The sequence below is a fragment of the Ixodes scapularis genome, unplaced genomic scaffold, assembly GCF_016920785.2.
Source record: "Ixodes scapularis isolate PalLabHiFi unplaced genomic scaffold, ASM1692078v2 PGA_scaffold1__304_contigs__length_218370807, whole genome shotgun sequence".
In the NCBI taxonomy this organism is placed as follows: Eukaryota; Metazoa; Arthropoda; class Arachnida; order Ixodida; family Ixodidae; genus Ixodes; species Ixodes scapularis.
This window is the reverse complement of record NW_024609846.1, coordinates 150,926,971-150,947,885: the sequence shown is the minus strand read 5'-3', so window position 1 is coordinate 150,947,885 and position 20,915 is coordinate 150,926,971. Positions and strand designations below refer to the sequence as shown.

General features: G+C 48.3%; 1 protein-coding gene across 1 annotated transcript; it reads left to right on the top strand.

Moving 5' to 3' along the window:
* The first annotated feature begins 17,130 nt into the window (after positions 1-17,130).
* LOC121835849 lies at positions 17,131-18,852 on the top strand. Its single transcript, XM_042290374.1, has one exon. The coding sequence runs from the start codon at positions 17,131-17,133 to the stop codon at positions 18,850-18,852; it is 1,722 nt and encodes a 573-aa protein (XP_042146308.1).
* Positions 18,853-20,915: the final 2,063 nt, after the last annotated feature.

Sequence of the window (20,915 nt, the reverse complement as noted above, 5' to 3'; positions counted from 1 at the left end):
TGATGGTCCATCAGATGACGTCTGACTGCCGCTGCCAAGGGAATTTCATCAACAAGAACAGCATTTATATAAGAGTAAAGCTATACGCACTCATAAATATCGCCAAATGCCTCGATAAAACAAAATGTTCGAGAAAAAAAAAAAAAGAAAAAGAAGCGGGACCACCGCGCATCGAACCCGCGACCACTTGCGTACAAATCGCACACCTTAACCGCTATGCTATGGCACCGTTTTTAAAAAACGCGATTTCACTAATCGTTTTATACAAGATGCTTCGACTGCAAATGCAGTTAAGCCGTCAGCATGTTATGCAAAGCACTCGTACATCACTCGCCGTACTTCAGTTCTACTCACCTGCCATGTAGAGTACTTTCGCGTCGTAGAACGATCCTTTTGTTCGCGCGTCACCGGCCCAGTAGACCTGGTACACCTTGTCGTCTTCAACTACACCGCTAAAGTCCCTTACATCGTCGGACCATCGTCGGAACTCACAACAGGCTGGGTCTTGTCGGGTAGACATTCTACTAAAACATAAGACAATGTAGAACCCGGGCAGGATCGACAGGTTGGAGCAAGCGGGCAAACAAAACGAGTCGAGAGCGATCGTTCATGAAAGCTCGGCGAAGCGGCGAAGCCTCTATGGGCGAAGCGAAGTTGGCGAAGTGTCGTTTTCGGCGCTTCGGCGGGCTTCTGATCAAGGTTGTCGGTCGGTTGCGTGTCATATATCTAACGTCAGCGGTTTTATGGGCTCACGTCCCGAAATCGTTTTCTCGTGCATAGATTACTTTTCGTATTCATAGATTTGACGAAATAGTGGTGTCCGAACGAACTTTACGTCCTTTGACCGTACGTCTGTCTGCACGTCAAAGCTTTTTGACGTACAGTCAGAGACAATCGATGTACACTCAGAATCGCCACCAAGACATCCTGATGGAATTTCGCGGCGGCCGACTGCCACCAGGAAACCATCACAAAGCCGACAAGCGGAGTCTGACTGGAGTTTGACTGTCGGTCAGAGTAACTTGTTGGCCAATCAGACATGCTTGACGTACAGTCAGGCACAGTCAGCGGTCCACTAGAAAACATTGACTGCCAAACAGGGTTACATTGATGGATTTTTCCTTCGGGTTTACAGGCTGTCAATTTGACGTTGGAAGAGACATATCTTAAATTTCGTCTTCAGTAGCATAACTTGGATAATGCTTTCGCGCAGTAAACATCATATTAGTTTTCCAGCTTAGGTAATTCGATATAATGACACCCAAGTGTTTATAAGAAGTAACTTCGGCTAGTGAAGTGAAGTATTGATGAAATAATCGAAAGAAAAAGGGCTTAATTTTTTAGTTAGATGCATTCAAAGACACTTCTTGCCATCTAGAGACATCTACCACCAGTCGCACCAGTGCGACATCTTGGGCAAGCAGAGGTTTAGTAGAGTCTGGTCACTTATTTTATTTACATTTTTAAATAAAACCACATCATCTGCGAACAGTCGAAAACTTACTGGAATATTAGCGATCATATAATTTATAAAAATGGACAACAGTAATGGCCCAACGACCGACCCTTGTGGAGCACATAATAAAACAGGAACTAATGATGATGCACTCGAGTTGATCCGTAGATACTGTTTTCTATCCCGTAAGTAGTTCTCAAGCCAGCGGAAGATACCTTCGTAATGAACAACTGATTTAAGTTTAAGCAGAAGCTTAGTATGTGATACTCTATGAAAAGCTTTAGAGGGGACTAGAAATATCACGTCAATTTTTTTGAATGGATCCAGGTTATTTGCAAAGTCATCGGTTGTTTCAAGTAATTGTGTCGTGGTGGAAAGGCCATGACGGAAACCATAGTGATTTGAAAAGAAAAAAACAACATTGTTTTCTAAGTAATTCGCGAGGCCTTTCAGACCAATATGCGCTAGCAGTTTCGAACAGTACGGAAGTAATGAAATAGGCCTGTAGTTTACAGCGAGTAGCAGGGAGCCAGTTTTGTAAAGGGGAATTAGTTTTCCATACTTCTGCTCAGCGGGAAGAACAGATTCTCTTAAAGGCTTTTAAAAATGAAGTAATGGTATTTCGAGCACCGCTCAGCGTAGCGAATGAAAAATTAATTTGGAATACCGTCAGCGCCAATGGCTTCCTTTGCTTGAAGATTAATAATAGCTGAAAATATTCCTTCTATAGAGATAATTATATCAGGATACGTTGATAAATTGGACAGCTGAACAAAACAAGTCGCGGTGCCGTTATCCATAGGGAAAAAAGACGCAAAATTATCGTTAAAACCTCTGCGATAGGCCATCATCTTTTAGCAGACTGTCGGAAACGAAAAGCGTGGAAATGTTTTTTTCCGATCCGGCGATAGCGCCCTCCAGAATTTGTTGGTGGGTTTTTCAAAACTGTTTGCAGAGTGACACTATTGAATCCAAACTTGGCGACGAGAATCCTTGCTTTGAGTAGTCTTCGTATTTCAGAAAGAGGTAAAGATTTGTTGCACTTCCTAAAACTTTAATTCTCCGTTTCAAGTGCAGAATATCACGAGTTATCCATGGGTTATGCTTGCGTTCAGCTTTAGTGCTCATCAGAAGAAAACTGTGGAAACAGTCAAGCAAAATCTTCATAAAAAAGCCCCAAAGAACGCCAAATAACAGCAATCTAAACACATAAAAAAAAAAAAAAACATGCCAAGGGAACTTTTTATCGCGTCTATGATGGAAGCATCCTCGGCTTTGGAGAAAAATAAAAATATGGGTGGGATTATTCTGTTTTTGCAGTGAGTGCCTAGCTCCAAAAGAGCAAATATTGAACATATTCATCTGATGATCAGAAATTCCTTCCACTACGTCATACGTGTAGTTGCGTGCCCCAATCGCGTCGGATGTGAACACACGGTAGAGTATGCAATTAGAAGACGCAGTAATACGTGTAGGACCGTTTTTACAATATGAAGTATCATAATATTGAAGGCGATGTCAATTAGTTGTAAAGTATTAGGACAGTCCGTGGAATTGCAACGCGAAGATTCCCAACCAACTGAGGGCAAATTAAAATCACCAGCCATTAAAAAAGAGCTGGTGTTTTTGTTTTATTTTGTAAAAAAAATCAAAAAGCACTTTAAGAAAGGATGGACAAGCATTCGGACGTCGGTAGCCGACCCCTTCAACGATTTCAGGAGTAAAACTCGTTAATCTTAGATACAGTGACTTCATCAAGTACTACAAAATTTAAATGATTATATACGATTAAGGCAACAGCACCGCCACGAGGTTTTTTGTCATTCCGATGTATGTAAAATAAATATTATGAGGTAAATTAAAAAAAAAAAAAATGTGGGAAATTAAAAAGCAAGGCGAACGGCTCGTCACCAATAAAGATATTATACTTCGGTGGCTTTCTGATTACATTAATAACTCTGTGTCAGCCATTTCAACGCGGACGGTTTGTCCCCGAGCAATTCCCCGACGTAAAAATATCGATGATTCAGTCGTAGAACGACTATGCTACGAGCATGTGACGAATCATAGCTGGCGGTTCACTCTGCCCACGGCGTCAGGAGTGTGGCTGTAATTGGCTAGAAAAAAAAGGTTTAATGAACGTACGCGAGAGACTGTCCCTCAAGTTACGTCTATCAAGGCCAGCAGAATCGGTGTGATAAAAGCAGCGCCCCCTTGTACTCCAGGGCTAGAAAAAAATTGGAACATTAATGAGCAAATTAGACAGTTTCTGATTACGTAAATTGAAACATTGAAATTTGAACTTTGAATTTGAAACCTTGCACATTAAAATATAATTTTTTTTTTTTAGAAAATATTTGCCCTGAGGACACAGGACAAAATGCTTCAAATAGGACGCTTGACTTGGTCTGGTGTGCCGGCACGTGAAGGCACGTGATTAAGGAAATAATATAAAACAATAACACTTTCACCTAAACAAAAAGAAGCGGCCACAGTTTTTTTTATTAATTTAACAATAAATATCAATGTAGTCGAAGACAAATATGTTAAGCAATGTACGTTGGCATGTCATAGAAGAAAGGAATTGAAATACATAATTAGTACGAAAATGTGGAACGATCAAAAATTTCTTCCGTCGAATACTCATCATAGATTCGCGTTTAGTCAAGTTTGAAAGATAAGAATACACGCAAGACATGAAAAAAAAAAATTCGGCAGGGTCCGTTAAGACGGCTTACGTTTGGAAATGCGAACGCATTATAGTCTTTTTGACGTGGAGCCACCTCTTCACTATTGACTGCGGCGTCACGTGCCCAATTACTCACGCACTAGGCCACACCTTTAGTCATCCAGATGGCTCAACACCACTTAGAGTAATGACAGGCTCCGCATGGTCTTCTCTCCCCCTACGAAACGTCAGCAGAATCGGATCGCACTGACTTGGCTATTGAGCCCGAGCCCGACCTCTGACACGCTGACTGGACACGAGCCCCAGCCGAACACTGACACAGCACTCGTGTCCAATCTCACGCCTCGATCCATCTGACTGCGATGACACGTGCGGAGACCAGGGAAAAACAGATAGGAACACATGGGACATAAAGCGTGGGACTGGTCTCTTGCCGCCGGGAAAAACAGAGCAAACGCCATGCCTCCCTTTCTAGCTCAGCGTGCTGTGGCTGCTTTGCCACGTAAAAAGCGAAGCGGCCGCCGGGTGAAGTTCGCTTGTTCTCTCCGCATATTCGCTCCTGGAGACTACATTTTAAGCTTTATGGTAACGCCTGTAGTACATAAAATTGCCTCACATATATAATATGTAGATAAAGAAAGATAGAGAAAAAAAAAAAGAGATTATAAGAGGGTGGCCCTCGAGGACCCGAGAAGTTTCACTCGTTATCGCCCTCGCAACAAGTACGTAATAGTAACATCTATTAAGGTTATTACCGCTTGTTCGAGAGTGCTGGATCGCCATACATCTATAACATTCTACCAAGTCGGGCGTTTATTGTAATTAAAAAAAAAAAACAAAGTTTGTTATGGCCTCCTTTTAACTCTTTATAGATAGATGTTGGCGAGGAAAAAAAATTCAACCTGGGGACGATCAGCCATTTATTTCATTTTACGCCCCCCCCCCCCTCTCCCAGTTTTTGTGTTTTCTTTTTATACCACTATAACGAAGGGACGGGTGGCTCTCGAAATGCCACCCGTCCCTTTGTCCGCTTGGGCAACTCCAATTGAGATCTCTGGGGACGTTCAAGAACGAGGGCCATTCGCTGACAATGTCGGTGTAATGTACCGCGAAATGTTTGGTTCGGTCGTTGGCACAGCCGACGCCTTTTCACATCAGGAAGCGGCCGAGCGAAGGGAAAGGAGGCTTCGCGCAATTAATTACGCTGGATTCATAAGAGGAGCGTCACTAATTATTTTTTCAGCGACACCGCGACCCTCGACTTAAAGTCTGTCAAAAGTGGTAAAAATTGTTAAAATACAAACGAAAAAAACACAAAAATAAGTTTAAAAAAATTAAATTAAATGTTAATTCAAAATGAAGACGAAAACAATATTGATTAAGACGTAACTCGGATGGCAGCGTTAAGCCTCTTTTAATGAGAATGTTCCTCACTCATCCGACTGCGGGAATGAAGGAACCCTCGTTGTTGTTCGCCCCCGATGAAGACGAGGGATTAAAAAGTAAAACAGATTAACATGGGAGGCGGACATGATAGAAAGAGGCAAAATATTGGTTTCAGAGAGGGATAAAAGAGAAAGATAGAGAAATAGAAGGAGAGACACCTTTCCGGAGAGGGAGATGGGTATATTTTGCAGGCGACTGGTATTCTGCGCGAATCTGAAAGAAGGACTAGGCGGGAACAAGTGATAAATCGAAATTGCTTCGCCTGGGAAATACAAACGCTTCAAAACATTAACATACAAGAAAAAAAAAAAGAAAAAAAAAAAGAACATGCAGGACATGGGCTTCGAGTCCTGAATAACTTAGTTTCTGCGTTTTTTTATTATATTTTTAATGAATCTTTGAATCCACGCAGGCACTAAGAATAGGCCTATAATTATCGTTGATGAAGGACAGGCTTACATAAAATCACGGGGTAATTTTGGCACATCAAGCTTTCGTGGATATCTTAGTAGGTTAAAATGATCTGTTTTAATTTTTTTTCAATGTATAATTCCACAATAAAACATTTGGTAATATAGTGGTAGGTTTTGTTTCTTCCTTTTGTGTCAGTTGCACCAGAGCAATACAATGAATAAGGCTGTCGTGCTTCATATAAAAGATAAATTGCTATCTTCAAATATATCAAAGTTTAACGAGGTTGTAGAGGCTGCGGTTGACGAGTCCACACAAATGTACAATAATGTAGGAAACGTACTCCGACACCACACAATCCGTAAAGCTGTTGCTTTAGGCAAGTAGCAGAGTGAAATGAATAGAACCGGACCGATGCCTGCAGCCACCCAAAAGCGACTATGTGAAGCATAATGGGCGGGGAGGGACATTATCTGCTAACGACCGAGAGCTGTGTGTCCACATCTGAAGAGCTTTGTCATGCACAGCAGTTTCAGTCAATAGCAGTAATCAGAGCCCTAGTCCTAGCGACCAGTTCAACATTTTATACTTAAACAGTAACTGCGCTGAATTATTACAACGTTGAGTAACAATAGTGTAAGCACTAGTAGAAATATTGACGTTTATTGTTGTTTTTTTTCATTCATGTGTCGTGGTAAAAAGGCCCACTTCCGGACTAGGGATTCGTTGTAGCGGGCATAGGTGTTTGCCATACATGCGGTTACAGCACAAGCTTGAACGGTCAGGAGTGCTTAGCACTGCTGGACTTGCAGTGCGCGAATTGGCCCGCCTGCAGAATGAGCCACGCATCCAGATCTACCCGCTCCACCTGTCCCTTCTCCCCCCCCCCCCCCCCTCCCCCCCCCCCGGCCCGCCACACACCTCTTGGCCTATGTCGAAGGTAGCCTCATCTACCATCGACTCCGGACCCCGTGTATACCGTAAAAAGAGAGTCGGTACGGTCTAAACTCATTTTTTTGTGCTTCTAGTAGGCACTGAATGCAGAACGTGTCCTTTCTAGTTTAGGTCACCGAACGGTGAAGTCACCGGCAACGTTTGATCTCAGGGTGCAATTTGAGAAGAAACAAGTCAATCTTATCCTTGTGGGAGATTGGGGTAGAAGACAACGGGGCGGAGGGCACGGTAGCAGCGGTCGGCCGAAGGGACACGAGCTGGAACCATAAAGAGGGTGCTGCTTGAGGCTGGAGCCGGGAGCACAACAATGGAACCGGTCTGGCGCATGGCGATCCCCGGAGTGATTCACCAGCGGGGTTCTTACCAGGATTGGCGGGAACGGCGAGCCCTGGTCATACTGGTCTAGGCTATCAGAATCCTGGAGTGGTTCTGCAGCAAGACTCGGGCTATGATACCCCGGAATAGCTGGCCTCCGTAACGCTGGCGTGGAAAGGACGATCCGCAGTCCTCGGCACGGACTCCGACTGCGAGCTCTAGACGACGAGCGGCACACAGAGTCGGCGGGCCCGGACTGCCTCTCTCAAGGACAGGCAACCGGGTAGTGCAATAAACCCATTTGCTGTCTTCTGGTTCTGTTGTGTCACTCCTTGGGAGATGAGCGAAGCACAAACCGAGTGGGCGGCGATTATTCTAGAGCGGTCCCACATGTTATAGCCATAAACTTTACTTTGAACCAAAAAACACCTGCCGGTTGCCAGTTAGTTGGTAACCACAGATTGTCGCACTGCCATTGTTCTACTCAGGTACAAGCTGGACTACGGTGTTTCAAACTACGCTGGCGGCCGTTCTTTGGCCAATCTTGCGAAAGTAGCAAGACCAACTTGTTTTCCTACACTGTTAGAAAAAAGTGGACCAAAAGGAGGTAACAGACCACCTATACCACCCTCCTCCCGGTTAGGGGGGGAGAAGCGCTTTGCTTGTTACCTCCTCAGGCGCCGCAGACACTAGCAATGCGTTCCTACAAGATGAAGTCCGCCGTGAAGGAGCAGCAACGAGGTATGTATTACCTCCCAGAGCGTGCCCCTGTTTGGGCACTGCCAGAGCCTGGGCGCAGCGATTAGCTGTGGAAAGGCGCAAACGAGTTCGCTTATTGGTCTCCTCATATGACACGTCATTCTTCGCGCATGCGTGGGAGAGCGCCTGCCCGGTGCCGAGAGCGTTCCCCGCCGACGCTCCCCTCCGGTCATAACGGTCTTTCTCCTCGAACGTTCGACAAAGGCGTCCCAGCGCAGGAATATTCTTTATTGTTCTGTTCGGCTCAGTCTCTTCTTACGAAGTCACCGAGAGCGCTCCATTGACTTCAGTCGAAAATCCAAGTCGTGTGCACCGCATGCAGGTAATGAAATGTTCTGCGCGGGCGGCAATTGGCGTCGGTTATCACCGCCCCGTGAAGACGACCCAGTCTTCCTTAAACAAAGGATTGGCGGACATGTTTGCATGTTTGAAGGCGTCGAGCGTTCAATAAAATGGATGTGTGGCGCGAACGCACACACGGTTTAGACCATCGAAATTCATAAAGAGCAAGAACAGGAATGACTGTTGCTTGCACTAGCGCATATCTAGAAAGTTGATATTCGCTAACCAGTGGCAAGTGGCCTAGCCAGAAGCTTTTCTCGGTGCATGTGTGTGCGGGTGGAGGAAGGGAAAGAGCGGCGGCCCGGCGAACCTGGAGCCGGGCGGCCGGGCGTCAAGATGCTTTTGAATCGGGGGTCGCCTACGTTTAAAGGGGCCCTGCAGGAACTTTGTTTACTGGTTTTTAATTTGCACCCAACCTGAGCGCACTGAACGTAGTAACTTAGTGAAATTTTTCTTCTCTCGAAATTCGCTTTATTTTAAAAGTTATAGGCAAATTAAAATTACAGAAGCAAGCAAAAAATAACCTCCCTCATGACGTCCTTGGTTGCTTCAGTGGCCGTGAACTAGAGGAGGGGTAGTGAGCTCATCGAGCGCTCACGGCTGCCGCACTCCGTCGACGGCGCGAGAGGGCGCCACTAAAGCATGTTCTGGATAGGCTGTATGCAGCGGGCAGCCAGAGGGGCTCTCATTGCATTTGCTGCGCAATTAAACACTAATTCGGCATGACACTTCATTGGACACAAACGGCAAAAACACGGGGTAATGATCAGTTCAGAATGGGAGCCACTTCGCGCTGCCATACCGCAAAACGACCTTACCGCAAGACAAAGTTCTCACCGAAGGCCTTCGGAACGCTCGGAGCCGGTCGGATCCTCCTGTCCATACGACCGCAGCGCCGCCGCGTACATACAGGACCCTTCCGTGTCGGCGCCTGATCTCACTACTCCTTTCCCGTAGGCGCCGCCTTTTCCACCGCTTGGTGGCGGGTATGCGACGGGTCATTTCTTGTTTCCATACTTGATAAACTACATTCGTTTCTTTTCTGATCTAAAATACTGAACAAAGGCTACATTTATAAGTAATTGAAACGGTCCGCGCCACTTATATTTTGTATTTTGACTAAAAAGAAGCTTTTAGCGGCTCTGACCAGTAGTAAGCCCAAGACCAAAGACGTCACATTTTGTGCGCTTTCGGTACCGCGGGTCGCCCTCGCCGGTGGAGGGGGTTTTCGCGTCGTTCGGTTAAAATATGACGCACTGATATTTAGTTACTCTCTCCGTGCCCGCTGGCTTGCCCGAACCCCAAGAGACGTGGAAACCGCAAAAAAGGTAGACGCTTAAAGGAGCTGTGCAACGATATTTAGTTGGAATGTTTTTCACCTTACACGAGCTTACTGGCACTAGTGGGACTCAAGGATACTCGCACGCAACGCCACTGGCCAAGAAACTTCTTTGTTGCGGTGAAATTTCAAGGACAAAAGCAATTACTTTCGTTCAATCTCTCCTTTGCAAAATTTGATGACGTAACGTCGGGATCGCAGAACACCCAAGTGACGATATTTGAATGCGGTTCATAGGGTAGACCCGAGCCCTGCGTGGGCACTCGATTTGGGCTGGTGATAATTACTAGCTCGAGAAGCATTCGGGTAGTCGCCCGCGTCGAATCGCTGCAACGACGACAATAGCCGAGCCATAACAATGTCTGGAACTCAGCGCGTGTACTGTGCTTTGCCAACCCCAGCGCGTGGCTATGATCAACATTGGCGGCATATAAACGGCTCCAGATGGTGTGGCCGCTTGTTCTGACTGCGAGTTGAGGGGGTGAATGCTGCTCGTTTTTCTTTAATTTTTTTCTGGGACTTCTATTGGCGTGAAGTGAAAAACGAACGCGTGTTTCATAGGTCATTAACGTCAGGGATCTGTTCTAAGCGGTATTTTCGAAAGGACAAAAATTGTTGCATCGCTCCTTTAAATATGATTGCAGGGCCCCTTTAAGGCGTGAGGGGGTGGGAGGTTTTCTCTTTTTGGGGCCGTTGGTGTGCCGACTTGGACGTTAAAGTGAGGATCTGATCAAAGATTTGAAAATCTCATAAGGTGATTGTCTTCTTTTTTTTCGCGGAACAGTAGTCGACCAGGCACTCTTTGGTGGCACCGGCCAACCTGCGCGATTAATACACAACGTCGTTGATATTTGTAAAAGTCAGTGTTAAACACTGCTTTTTAATATAAACTTTTTGGTTTTTTTTTAATTGACGAGGTTTAATAAATATATTGGTAAAATGTCACTTTACTTTGAAATACCGCATATAAATGTCTGAGCTAATTATTTATACGCTTCGCAAACATTAATAATAGTGTATTATGGAATAAGGTCATGAAGTTGTTACCGGCAGCTAGACTAGCAATTTTATTGTCTTGGCATTTTCTTTGCGTGTGATCAGGCATTTCTAAAAGTCTGATAATTCAGTGGGCGAGTTAGATATGGCTCAAGTTTGCATTATTTCAAGTTGATTGAATATATTTCTTTCGTCCTCCGGCAACGCTGTAGGGTGATTTCGTCGAGGGTACTGGATGCCTGCTACCTTGGACGTATCTCGTGACAGTTCTTAACACTGTTTACTGCAGGTAAGCGTAGTCAGGTATATTATTTTGATTTTCTTGTTCCCATTTGTGCACTTAAAATGGGGCTCTTGATCTTTATGTTTATTTTGCGTGTGTGCTGTTTGTTCATGTCCGAGAGAAAGTTGGGGCTATACTTCGTGAAAGACACACAAGGCGCGTGAGTATGTTTTTTTCGATGTTCTATTTTTATGTCTTCGTCCTTGTGTGCTGTTCTTTTCATGTCTAAATAAATCATACGTTCAATTCTAATCTGGCAAGTTACTTCGGCAAGAAAATTTACATATGTGCCGAAGTTCGACATTCGGCAGTTAGAAATTATTCGTGTGCTTCGCAAACATTAATAGTAGTATATTATGGAATAAGGTCATTTATTTATTGCCGGCAGACAGACTAGCAATTATATTGTTGTCTGCTTTTCTTTTTTTTTTTTTGCGTGAAATTAGGCTTTTCTAAAAACCTGATCATTTAGTAGGCGAGTTAGATATGGCCGAAGTTCGCATTATTTGAAGTTGATTGAATATATTTCTTTCCTCCTGCGCCAACGTTGCAGGGTAATTTCGTCGAGGGTATTGGATGCATGCTACCTTGGACGCAACTGAAGGTAAGCGTAGTCAGATATATTATTTTGATGTTCTTGTTCGCATTTGGGCACTTGAAATGCGGGTTCTTGATTTTTATCTTTTCTTTGTGTGTGTGGTGTTCGTTCATTTTCCAGAGAAAATTGAGGGTATACCTCGAGTAAATAAATTAGAGTAAGACACAAGGCGCTTCAGTGTGTCTTTTTCGGTGTTCTTTTTGTGTTTTCGTCCATGTGTGCTGTTCTTCTCATGTCTAAATAAAACGTACATTCAATTTTAATCTGGCAGAGCACTTCGGCAAAAATATTTGCATATTTGCCGAAGTTCGGCAGTTAGGGTTGGCGGTCATGGGAGTCTATACTGTGGTGCTGAGTAGCTAATGTGGTGTAGCGCTCTGTGGTGTATGTTCTTCCTCCATCCTTGTCTTAAAGCGCAATCATGTTCTTTCACGTACAAAACCAACTCGCCCAACAATCAGCACTTGTATATACTAACCTGCTACAGTATTGTACCCCTTTGTCTAAGGTTTGTTAGTCACCTAAGTAAATCGGGGTGACAAATTTAAACATGACCGTCAAATACAAAGTGCTTAATAATCTACGATTACCACCCGTTATGTGACAATTTTAGTCAATGGTGGTTAGTCAACAGTTAAACTGGTCACGTCTGGTAAGTATGGTTGACGCTTTATAATGCTCGAATCAGTGGCCCATCAAATGCTCAAAATGCCTCTTAGCAAAACCTGATATATCTTCACAATTTCTTTAAATTGGGGATGATAAATTTCAGCTTCATATCAGATGATTTCCACATTTTTTTGGTTCCAGGCACGCAGTGCAATCTACCCGGTGGCTGTCAGCTAAAGCCTAATTATTCCTGAGACGCCCAGCGATGTGGCAGTGGAGGGAGACCTCCAAGCCGCGTCGCCTGCTGAGGCAGTCCTGGTTGCATTCTGCCTCTACTTCATTTTTAACTACGACTACCACCACCAGCTCAGGTGCAGATTCATTGCACTAGAGTACTTAATTGATCTGAAACACTCAAATGTCGAGTCGCGTGCAACACATTGCTTTCAAACCTAAACAAAAATCCAAGAAAGTATTTTCTTTTTTCAATACCTTTTTATGCAGGTTTAGGAATTTTTTATGTCGTTTGTTTAATGCTTTTTTTGTCTGACATGAGGCAGGATGGTTGATTCTGAGAGTTACAGACGGTCAATGATACTGCTTTATAGTTACATTTTTGTAATTTCGAAAATCACCGCTTTTCACTTTGTGCAGCAATGCCATACTTAATTTATTTCAGTCTACTTCATACTCGGTGCCTGAAAGCATTCGAGGTTTGTGGTTCCATGTTCACAGTGATTCGTGCTTGCAAAGATTAAACACAACATTGTTTTTGATGGCTTGCAGGGTTTAAATACAAGGTGGTCAAAACCGATTTTTGCGATTCATTTGAAGTGGGTTAGATCCCTTTGGCCCTGGCGGTAGTTTGTTGCGGCTCATTAGCGGCAGGAGATACGAGCCCTTTCTGCTTTCCACATTACAGGAGCAAATCCCGGAGTCTGCTTTCCTCTACTCCAGCTTTCATTCCACCACTGCGGATAGGACGGGCATAGTGTACTGCTGTCCTTGAGTCGCAACGCACTAGTCATTGCTAGTCGTGTCTTGGTTTGTATTGATGTTTGCAATATCTGAGACAGAATCTATGTTATATCACAGGGCGTTCATTTTGATTTTGGTTTGTGCAAGACTCAGTCATTTGCGTTCAACCCGGTGAAGCTTCGCTATTCCAAGCAGTGTTCCAAGCATTCACTGTTATTTTTCGGTGTTACGTTGCGATGTTATCGCTTATCGCTGTCGCGGCCGCAGCAGAACTGCTGAGTCAGGGCGGCGTACCTCTGGTGCTTGCTGCCGATATAAGCGACATCGCCGGCAAGCTTTGCGCTGGATCGACGGCTCGCTTCGAGCGGGTTACGAAGTTCGGGCGGTCTTTTCTTTCCGTTTTGCAGAAGAGTTTTCGTGTACAGTGTTGCGTCGTCAAGCGTCGTCAAGCGCATCACCGGGGCGGTTTTTCTTCGTACCGGAGCTAGCAGATTGTCTGACGACGGACAATCCCTGCACCACTGAGCGGCGGGACCGGCTGACAAGCATGGCGGCCACTTCGGGGGGCGCCCGTTCAAGCCCCAGCCCCATGAATGAGGACCAAGGCCCACCGGCTACACCAGGTCGGCTATATCGGAAAAGGGACCGCGACTTGAGCCCCACTTCGGCATCGAATGCGTCAGTAGCATCCTTTTCCTCCGAGGCTGAGTCTGCACTGGAAGACGGGACGAACGTACATGCCAGCAACAAGGGCGAAGGGGACGACGGCTTCACCCTCGTAGGTCCGAAGAAAAGTCGACGGGGCTCGACCAACAGCGGCGACACAGTAGTCTCCAAGGAATCGCGACTGGCTGCCAGGAACACTGAAGCCCGGCTCACAGTACTGTTCTGGCCTACAGAGAAAGCAAACGTCCGGAACCTCAACAGGGTAGAACTAAACGCTCACTTCGACGTCATCGCTCCTCGCCAAGTGAAGGAGATACGGGTCAACGGCCGAAAGAACGTGATAGCGGTCGACGTTCACATGAAAGAGGCTGTGCCTAAACTTCTACTCGTCAGGAAGCTCGGCGGCATACCGGTTGAGGCCCGCGTACCATGGACGACACATCATATCGCAGGAGGTGTTCGAGACGTAGATCAAGGCTTGTCTGAGGAAGACATCTACAACAGCATGCGGGCCCCAGTTAACATCCTCGGCGTGCGGCGCCTGGGGAGGTCGACGACTGTCAGGGTCACCTTCGAAGGCAAGGACCTTCCGCAATATGTCCACATGGGATACGTGCGTCACCCGGTTGCACTCTTCGTGGCTCGTCCTCTGCAGTGTTTCCGGTGCAATAGGATGGGCCACATCACCGCGGTCTGTGAGAGAGAACGAACGTGCGCGAAATGTACAGGAAATCACGAAACATCGACGTGCGAAAGCGAGACCGTTCGATGCGTCAACTGTCGACGGGACCACGCCGCCACTTCGTCGGAGTGTCCAGTCCTGAGGAAAGAGAGGAAAGTGTGCAAGCAGCGCGCCAGGTCGGCCTCCACCCACGCGGAAGCAAGAGCAGCGGTACGAAAGCAAAACACGGACAAGGTAGCCAGCCGGCGTGGCGCACATCCTACAGCAACCTCAGGAGCTGCGAGTGCAAAGGGACGGGCAAGACTGCCAGAAGACGATTTCCCGCCGCTAGTAGCGCGACAATCTGGGGCGAAGCAGATGGCGGGGCACAAAGACGCAACCCGCTCTGAACCAACGGAAAGTAACCGAGCACGCGAACCAGAAGGCACTGCGCAGGTGGAGAGGCGCCGGTCTTTTGCCCATGTGGCACGAGATGGACGCCACAAGACCCAATCGACGGGAGAGGCTACAGACGCCGCCCTACTAAGAATGGTTTCACGGCTCTTCAGGGTGGTGCGACAACTGGCACAAGCACGACGCCACACACCAGAAGCGAAATTCGCACTCGAGGTACTAGATGCTGTCGGGGAGAGTCTCGAAGGAATCATCACACAGAATGCTTAAGCCGGGTATCGTGAGTCCACAGAAGCAAGATAACTCGACAAGCACCCCAACTTTGAAGGAAGGGCGACAGCCGAGCCATAGGACGGGGGGACGGGACGTCCCAACCGTGCTACAGTGGAATTGCCGTGGACTTACGGCCAGACACAGCGAACTAACCCTGCATCTGCAACGCTACCCAAGCCCAGTGCTGGCACTCGTAGAAGCCGGCCTTCCGGGAAAGCGGACACTACCTGGGTACGTGAAGCTTACTACGCAATCCATCCCCAGTTTTCCCCATGGAAGTGCGGCGCTTTTTATACGGCAAGGAGTGCCCTACTTTCAAGTGGACACCAGTCAGTTGTGTACCCTGTCGGCGGAGTTTGTGGCCGCAAGAGTCAGCATCGGCAAAAAAACTTTCCATGTGCTCGTGGGTTACGTTCGGCCGGATGGCACGGAGTGGCCGACAGATGATCTTCTGACATGGTGCAAGAACATCGACGGGGACCTGCTTCTGTGTGGTGACCTCAATGCGCACAGTGAAGCATGGGGCAGTCGGAAAACGGACAAACGGGGGGACGCAGTCACGAAAATGCTGGAAGAGCTGCACTTGGTCGTGGCAAACGACGGAGGGCCCACCTTTTTCAGGCCTCCCAGCACCTATAGCGCCATCGATGTCACGGCGCATACACCAACACTCGAGCTGGCATGGGCAACTGCCCCGGACACCAGAGGGAGCGATCATTTCCCTATCCACATCACAGTCAAGGGGTGCCAGACGGCCAGGAAGGTTGTGCGGTCGTGCACAAACTGGGACGTTTTCCGTGCAGCTTTGAACACAAGCCGTGCAGACATTGCGACAGCCATCGTTCAGGCTCTGCAGGAGGCAACACACACGACGAGCATCTCTGAATGGCTGCCAAACCCCGACCTCACCTTCCTAAACCTGCAGGCGGCGCGAACAAGGGCCCAACGAAAGTATCGACGCACGAAGAACCCGGAGGACAAGACCCAATTTAACAGAGTGTCGGCAAAGTTACGAAGACACGCCAAGGCGCTGGTGAGAGCTCGATGGAAGCTGATGTGCAGGAACATCAACGCTCACTCATCGCTGCCCCAACTCTGGAGAGTCCTATAGGTGCAATGACTGGGAGCTGCAGAACATGGCATGCGCTGCAGGTGTTAGCACTTTCAGCCAACATAACAGAGCAGCTGGCAGCAGAAAGATTATGTGCTCTATACGCCCCTGCCGAAGCGCCAGAAAAACCGGGAACTCCAAATCTATCCCCGGGGCCCCTAGACGCACCCTTTACCGTCCAGGAACTTGAGAGTGCTCTCCGCAGATGCCGAAAAAAGAGTGCAGCGGGACCCGATGGAATCCCATACCAGGCACTCACGAACCTTCCGGATGACGCACAAGAAGCCCTCGTCGCCTGGTTCAACACCATATGGGACTCTGGCGATGTACCCGACGGGTGGAAACTGGCAACCGTAGTGCCCCTACTCAAGGCAGGAAAGCCCCCCGGCAAGGCGGAGTCCTACCGCCCGGTGTCGCTAACGTCATGCGTAAGCAAAGTGTTCGAGAGAATGGTGCAAGCACGCCTTCGCTGGTACCTGGATGCACACTGTCTCCTCCCCGAGTGTATGACTGGTTTCAGGAGAGGTCTGTCAGCCCAGGACAGTATATTGGACCTTACGAGTGACCTGGAAGATAACAAGAATAAGCGAAGAAACACGGTGGCAGTTTTCCTCGACGTGGAGCGGGCTTACGACGGCGTCCCGCTTGCCGCCATCCTCTGCAGACTGACCGAGGCGGGGATCACAGGCAAAATCCAAGCCTTCCTGGCGAACTTCCTGACGGGGCGAAAAATACAAGTTTGCTCTGGACGGACAGTATCGTCACCAAGGGTGCTCCACAGAGGGTTGCCTCAGGGAAGTGTGCTGAGTCCGGTGATCTTTAACATCGTGATGGCCCAGCTACCGTGCTCCATCCCACCAACGCCCCTGCCGGTGCATGTATCGCTGTACGCAGACGACGTATGTCTCTGGGTATCGGGCATTTACACCACGCAGATCCATCGGAGCATACAGGACGCCATCCACGCTGTGGACAAATTTCTGACCAATTCAGGGCTGAACCTCTCCAGAGATAAGACAGCCTGGATGTCCATACGGGGGAACGGACGCCACTTTCGCCCACCAGACATCAAGTTGGCAGGAGAAAGAATCACACGCGTAACAAGGCAGCGGTTCTTAGGAATCATCCTCACAGACAGACTGCGATGGGCACAAGCCGCGGAGGCGACCATCACAACCTGCAGGCCGGCCACGAATGCTGTCCGCCGCATGACTGGGGCCACATGGGGCTGTACAGAACGAACCATCCTGGCCGCCCAGACAGCGCTCGTCACGTCAAGGATACTGTACAGGCTGCCCTACATGTCCCCATCCACGACGGACCTGGAGAGGTTGGAACAACTGCACCGCCAGGGCCTTCGCACGGCGTTGGGGATCCCGAAGGCTGCCAAGAACACCCTGGTCCTCCAAGAAGCGGGGTTAGAGTCGCTCGAGAGGCAGTCTTGGGAACGAAGCCTCTTCCAACTGGCACGACTGTCGACAACCCACCCAGGTAGATGGTTCCTGCGTAGAATTCAGGGCCGGACGACAGCGTCATGGAGCAAGGTGGTGGAAGTTTTCTTTCGAGTCGCGGACCCCCTAACGATGCCACAGAGCGAGTCAAGGGCACCACCATGGGAAGTGCCGAAGATAACTAGTGAGGTGCGGATTAAGTACCTGCGCTCCAAACAAGACAGGCCACCCCTTGTCATCAAGGAAATAGTGGAGGCCCACCTCGAAGAACGTCACAGCGGAAAGCTGCAGATATACACTGACGGGTCGGTAAACCACTCACGAACCTCCAGCACGGCGGCTTATCACATACCGAAACTAAGTCTGGAGTGGAGTGGCAGACTCCACAAACCCACGTCGTCAACAACGGCCGAGCTGGTGGCCATGGAAAAAGCTCTCCTAGAGGCCGCCAAGTTACCGCACCTACCGATGGTCCTTCTCACGGACTCCCGGTGCGCCATCCAGAAGATAGCAAATGCCGAGACCGGAGACCCTGCAACGGCCGCTGCAAGGAAGGCCCTGGCTATCTTGGAAGCGCATGGCTCTTCAGTCTGTTTCCAATGGATCCCAGGGCACGTCGGCATCCAGGGAAATGAACGCGCGGATGACCTCGCCGCGGAAGCACATCAGTTTCCCCCCCAGGTCCCCACACCTGCACACCCGCAACAGGCAGCTCTCGATGTCCGCTGGCATCTCCTGCGGGAGAAGCCGGAGAAATCTTTACCCAAAGGCACCTTGACCGGTTTCTCCCGGGCAGCGGAGACACTGGTGCGACGACTACGGACAAATACGGCATACACAAACGAATTCCTTGCTAAAATGGGAAAACGGCAGAGCTCAAGCTGTCTTCAATGCAGGGCAGAAGAGACGATCCACCACATCCTCTGCGTCTGCCCGGCATACGAGACCCAACGGGAAGCGCTGCGTCAACGGGTTAAGGAGGGCACCCAGATGACAACAGACAGCTTGCTCTTTCCCGACGGGCCCAGACGAAAGTGCCGGAGGATTTTCAAGGCATTGTTGGCGTTCCTACGACACACAGAACTGACTGAGCGCCTGTAGCCAAAGTAGGCTCAGGCTCATGTATTTTTCTTAATGCATTACCCTCTTTTTTTTTTTTTTTTTTTTTTAGCTCTATTGGAGCTCGTCACCTGCCCAGGCCAGCACATCAGAGCTAGGCTAACCCAGGAGACGTTAAACCCAACAAACCACCACCGCCACCACCACCAAGCTTTGCGCTCTTTTGGTTCCGGCTGCCGAACAATAAACGCTGCCAAATAAACGTCGGTCTCCGGATTCGTCGATTCTCCCGGAGAAACGTAACAGCTGGTGGCAGCGGTGGGATGGATCGACGACGCCGGGTTCCATGGGTGCTGTCGGTGAGTGCCTGAGGCTTCCTTTCCGTTCACCGAGCAGCTTAAGTGTTTAAGGCAGCTAGTTGTGTGGTGTCGCCAAACGGTTGATACGGGCGCTGGGCAAAAGTAGCCAAACTTTTTTGGAAATTTCTGAACATGGATCCGATAAATCTCGCGGCGATTGTGAAGCCCGATTTAATGCTCTTAGCGGAAGAGCTGGGTGTTAAAGTGGTCAAGGCCATGAGAAAGCCCGAGATTATCAAGGCCAGTGAAGATTGTGGCGCGGGCGCCGACGAAATTTCCGAGTGTTGGAGCGAGGTGCAGAAGAGACGAAGGGAAGCGGAACTTCACGCGGCTCAAGAAGGGCTTCGCGTTGCTCGAGAAAAACTTGAGCTAGAAATGCTTCAACGTAACTTTGACGCTGGTGAGGCCATTGTGGTGGATAACAGCTCGAAAAAGTTTGACATGCGAGCCCTTTTGCAACCTTTTCGCGTCGGCGGAGACATGGGCCTCTATTTAGTAAATTTCGAACGGGTTTGCGCTAAGATGGGTCTTGTAGAGTCGAGCTGGCCTCAAAGGCTTTTGAGTTTACTGCCAGCGGAGGTGGCCGACGTTTTGGCCCGACTAGATCCTACAGCAGCCGATGACTACGCGTCCGTAAAGTCATGCCTGCTTAGGAAGTTCAGGTTGTCGCCTGAAGCTTTTCGACAGAAATTTCGAGAGACAAGGAAAGGACCGGACGAAAGTTACGCGGAGTGGTGGAGTATGTGCTTTCCTTACTAAACCGTCTCCACAAAACGCGTGAGCTAGTTGAGGCTAACCTGGGAAAGGCGCAGTCGCGAGGTAAAACCTACTATGACAAAAACAGCCGCCTCCGAACGTTTAAGGTGGGTGACAAAGTCCTACTTTTGAGGTCTTCTAAGGCTCATAAGTTGGAATTGCAATGGGAAGGACCAGCAACGGTCCAGCAGAGGCTATCGGAGACAAATTACGTGGTAAAACTGCCAGGTCGCAGAAAAGAGGTCCGCATATACCATTGCAACCTCATGAAGCCGTACGTGGAAAGGGTGCAAGTAGTCAGCATTGCACTAAACCAACCAGAGGAAGTTCCTACACGAATTCCTGAGCTGGGAAAAACCGACGGGATCCTGACAATCGCCGAAGTCGTGGAGGCCGCAGTCGATAAGACGCTCACCCAAAACCAGTTTTCGGATCTTACGGCATTAATTGGCAAATACCAAAAATTGTTTTCAACTATTCCCGAAAAAACGAGTCTAGTCGAACATGACATCGAAGTGAGGACTCGGTCAAATATTCAGTGTAAGGCCTATCGCTTTTCCCCCCGCCAAGAAAAGCTATTAAAGGAGTCCGTAGATCAAATGCTAGAGCTAGGGTTGATTGAGCGGTGCGAGAGCGACTTCGTGTCTCCTATGATTCTGGTAGAGACTCCAGGAAAAGAACCTCGTCCCTGTGTGGACTACCGAAAGTTAAACGCGGTAACGGTAACAAAAGTCTACCCAATCCCTAATATCGAAACTTGCCTTGAGAAAGTAAGCAAAGCCAAGTTCATCTCAACCATCGACCTCGTTAGAGGTTACTGGCAAGTGCCACTTAACGCGAACGCCAGTAACCTTGCCACCTTCATGACCCCGTTTGGTGTTTTTAAGCCGCTTGTCCTGAGCTTTGGACTGAAAAACGCACCCTATGCGTTTTCGAGACTGATGAATCTGGTACTGGTCGGAACCGAGTCTTTTGCGTTGCCGTACCTAG

Coding starts and splice junctions, on each gene's coding strand:
- LOC121835849 (XM_042290374.1), top strand. CDS start 17,131: ATGGCCCAGCTACCGTGCTCCATCCCACCAACGCCCCTGCCGGTGCAT.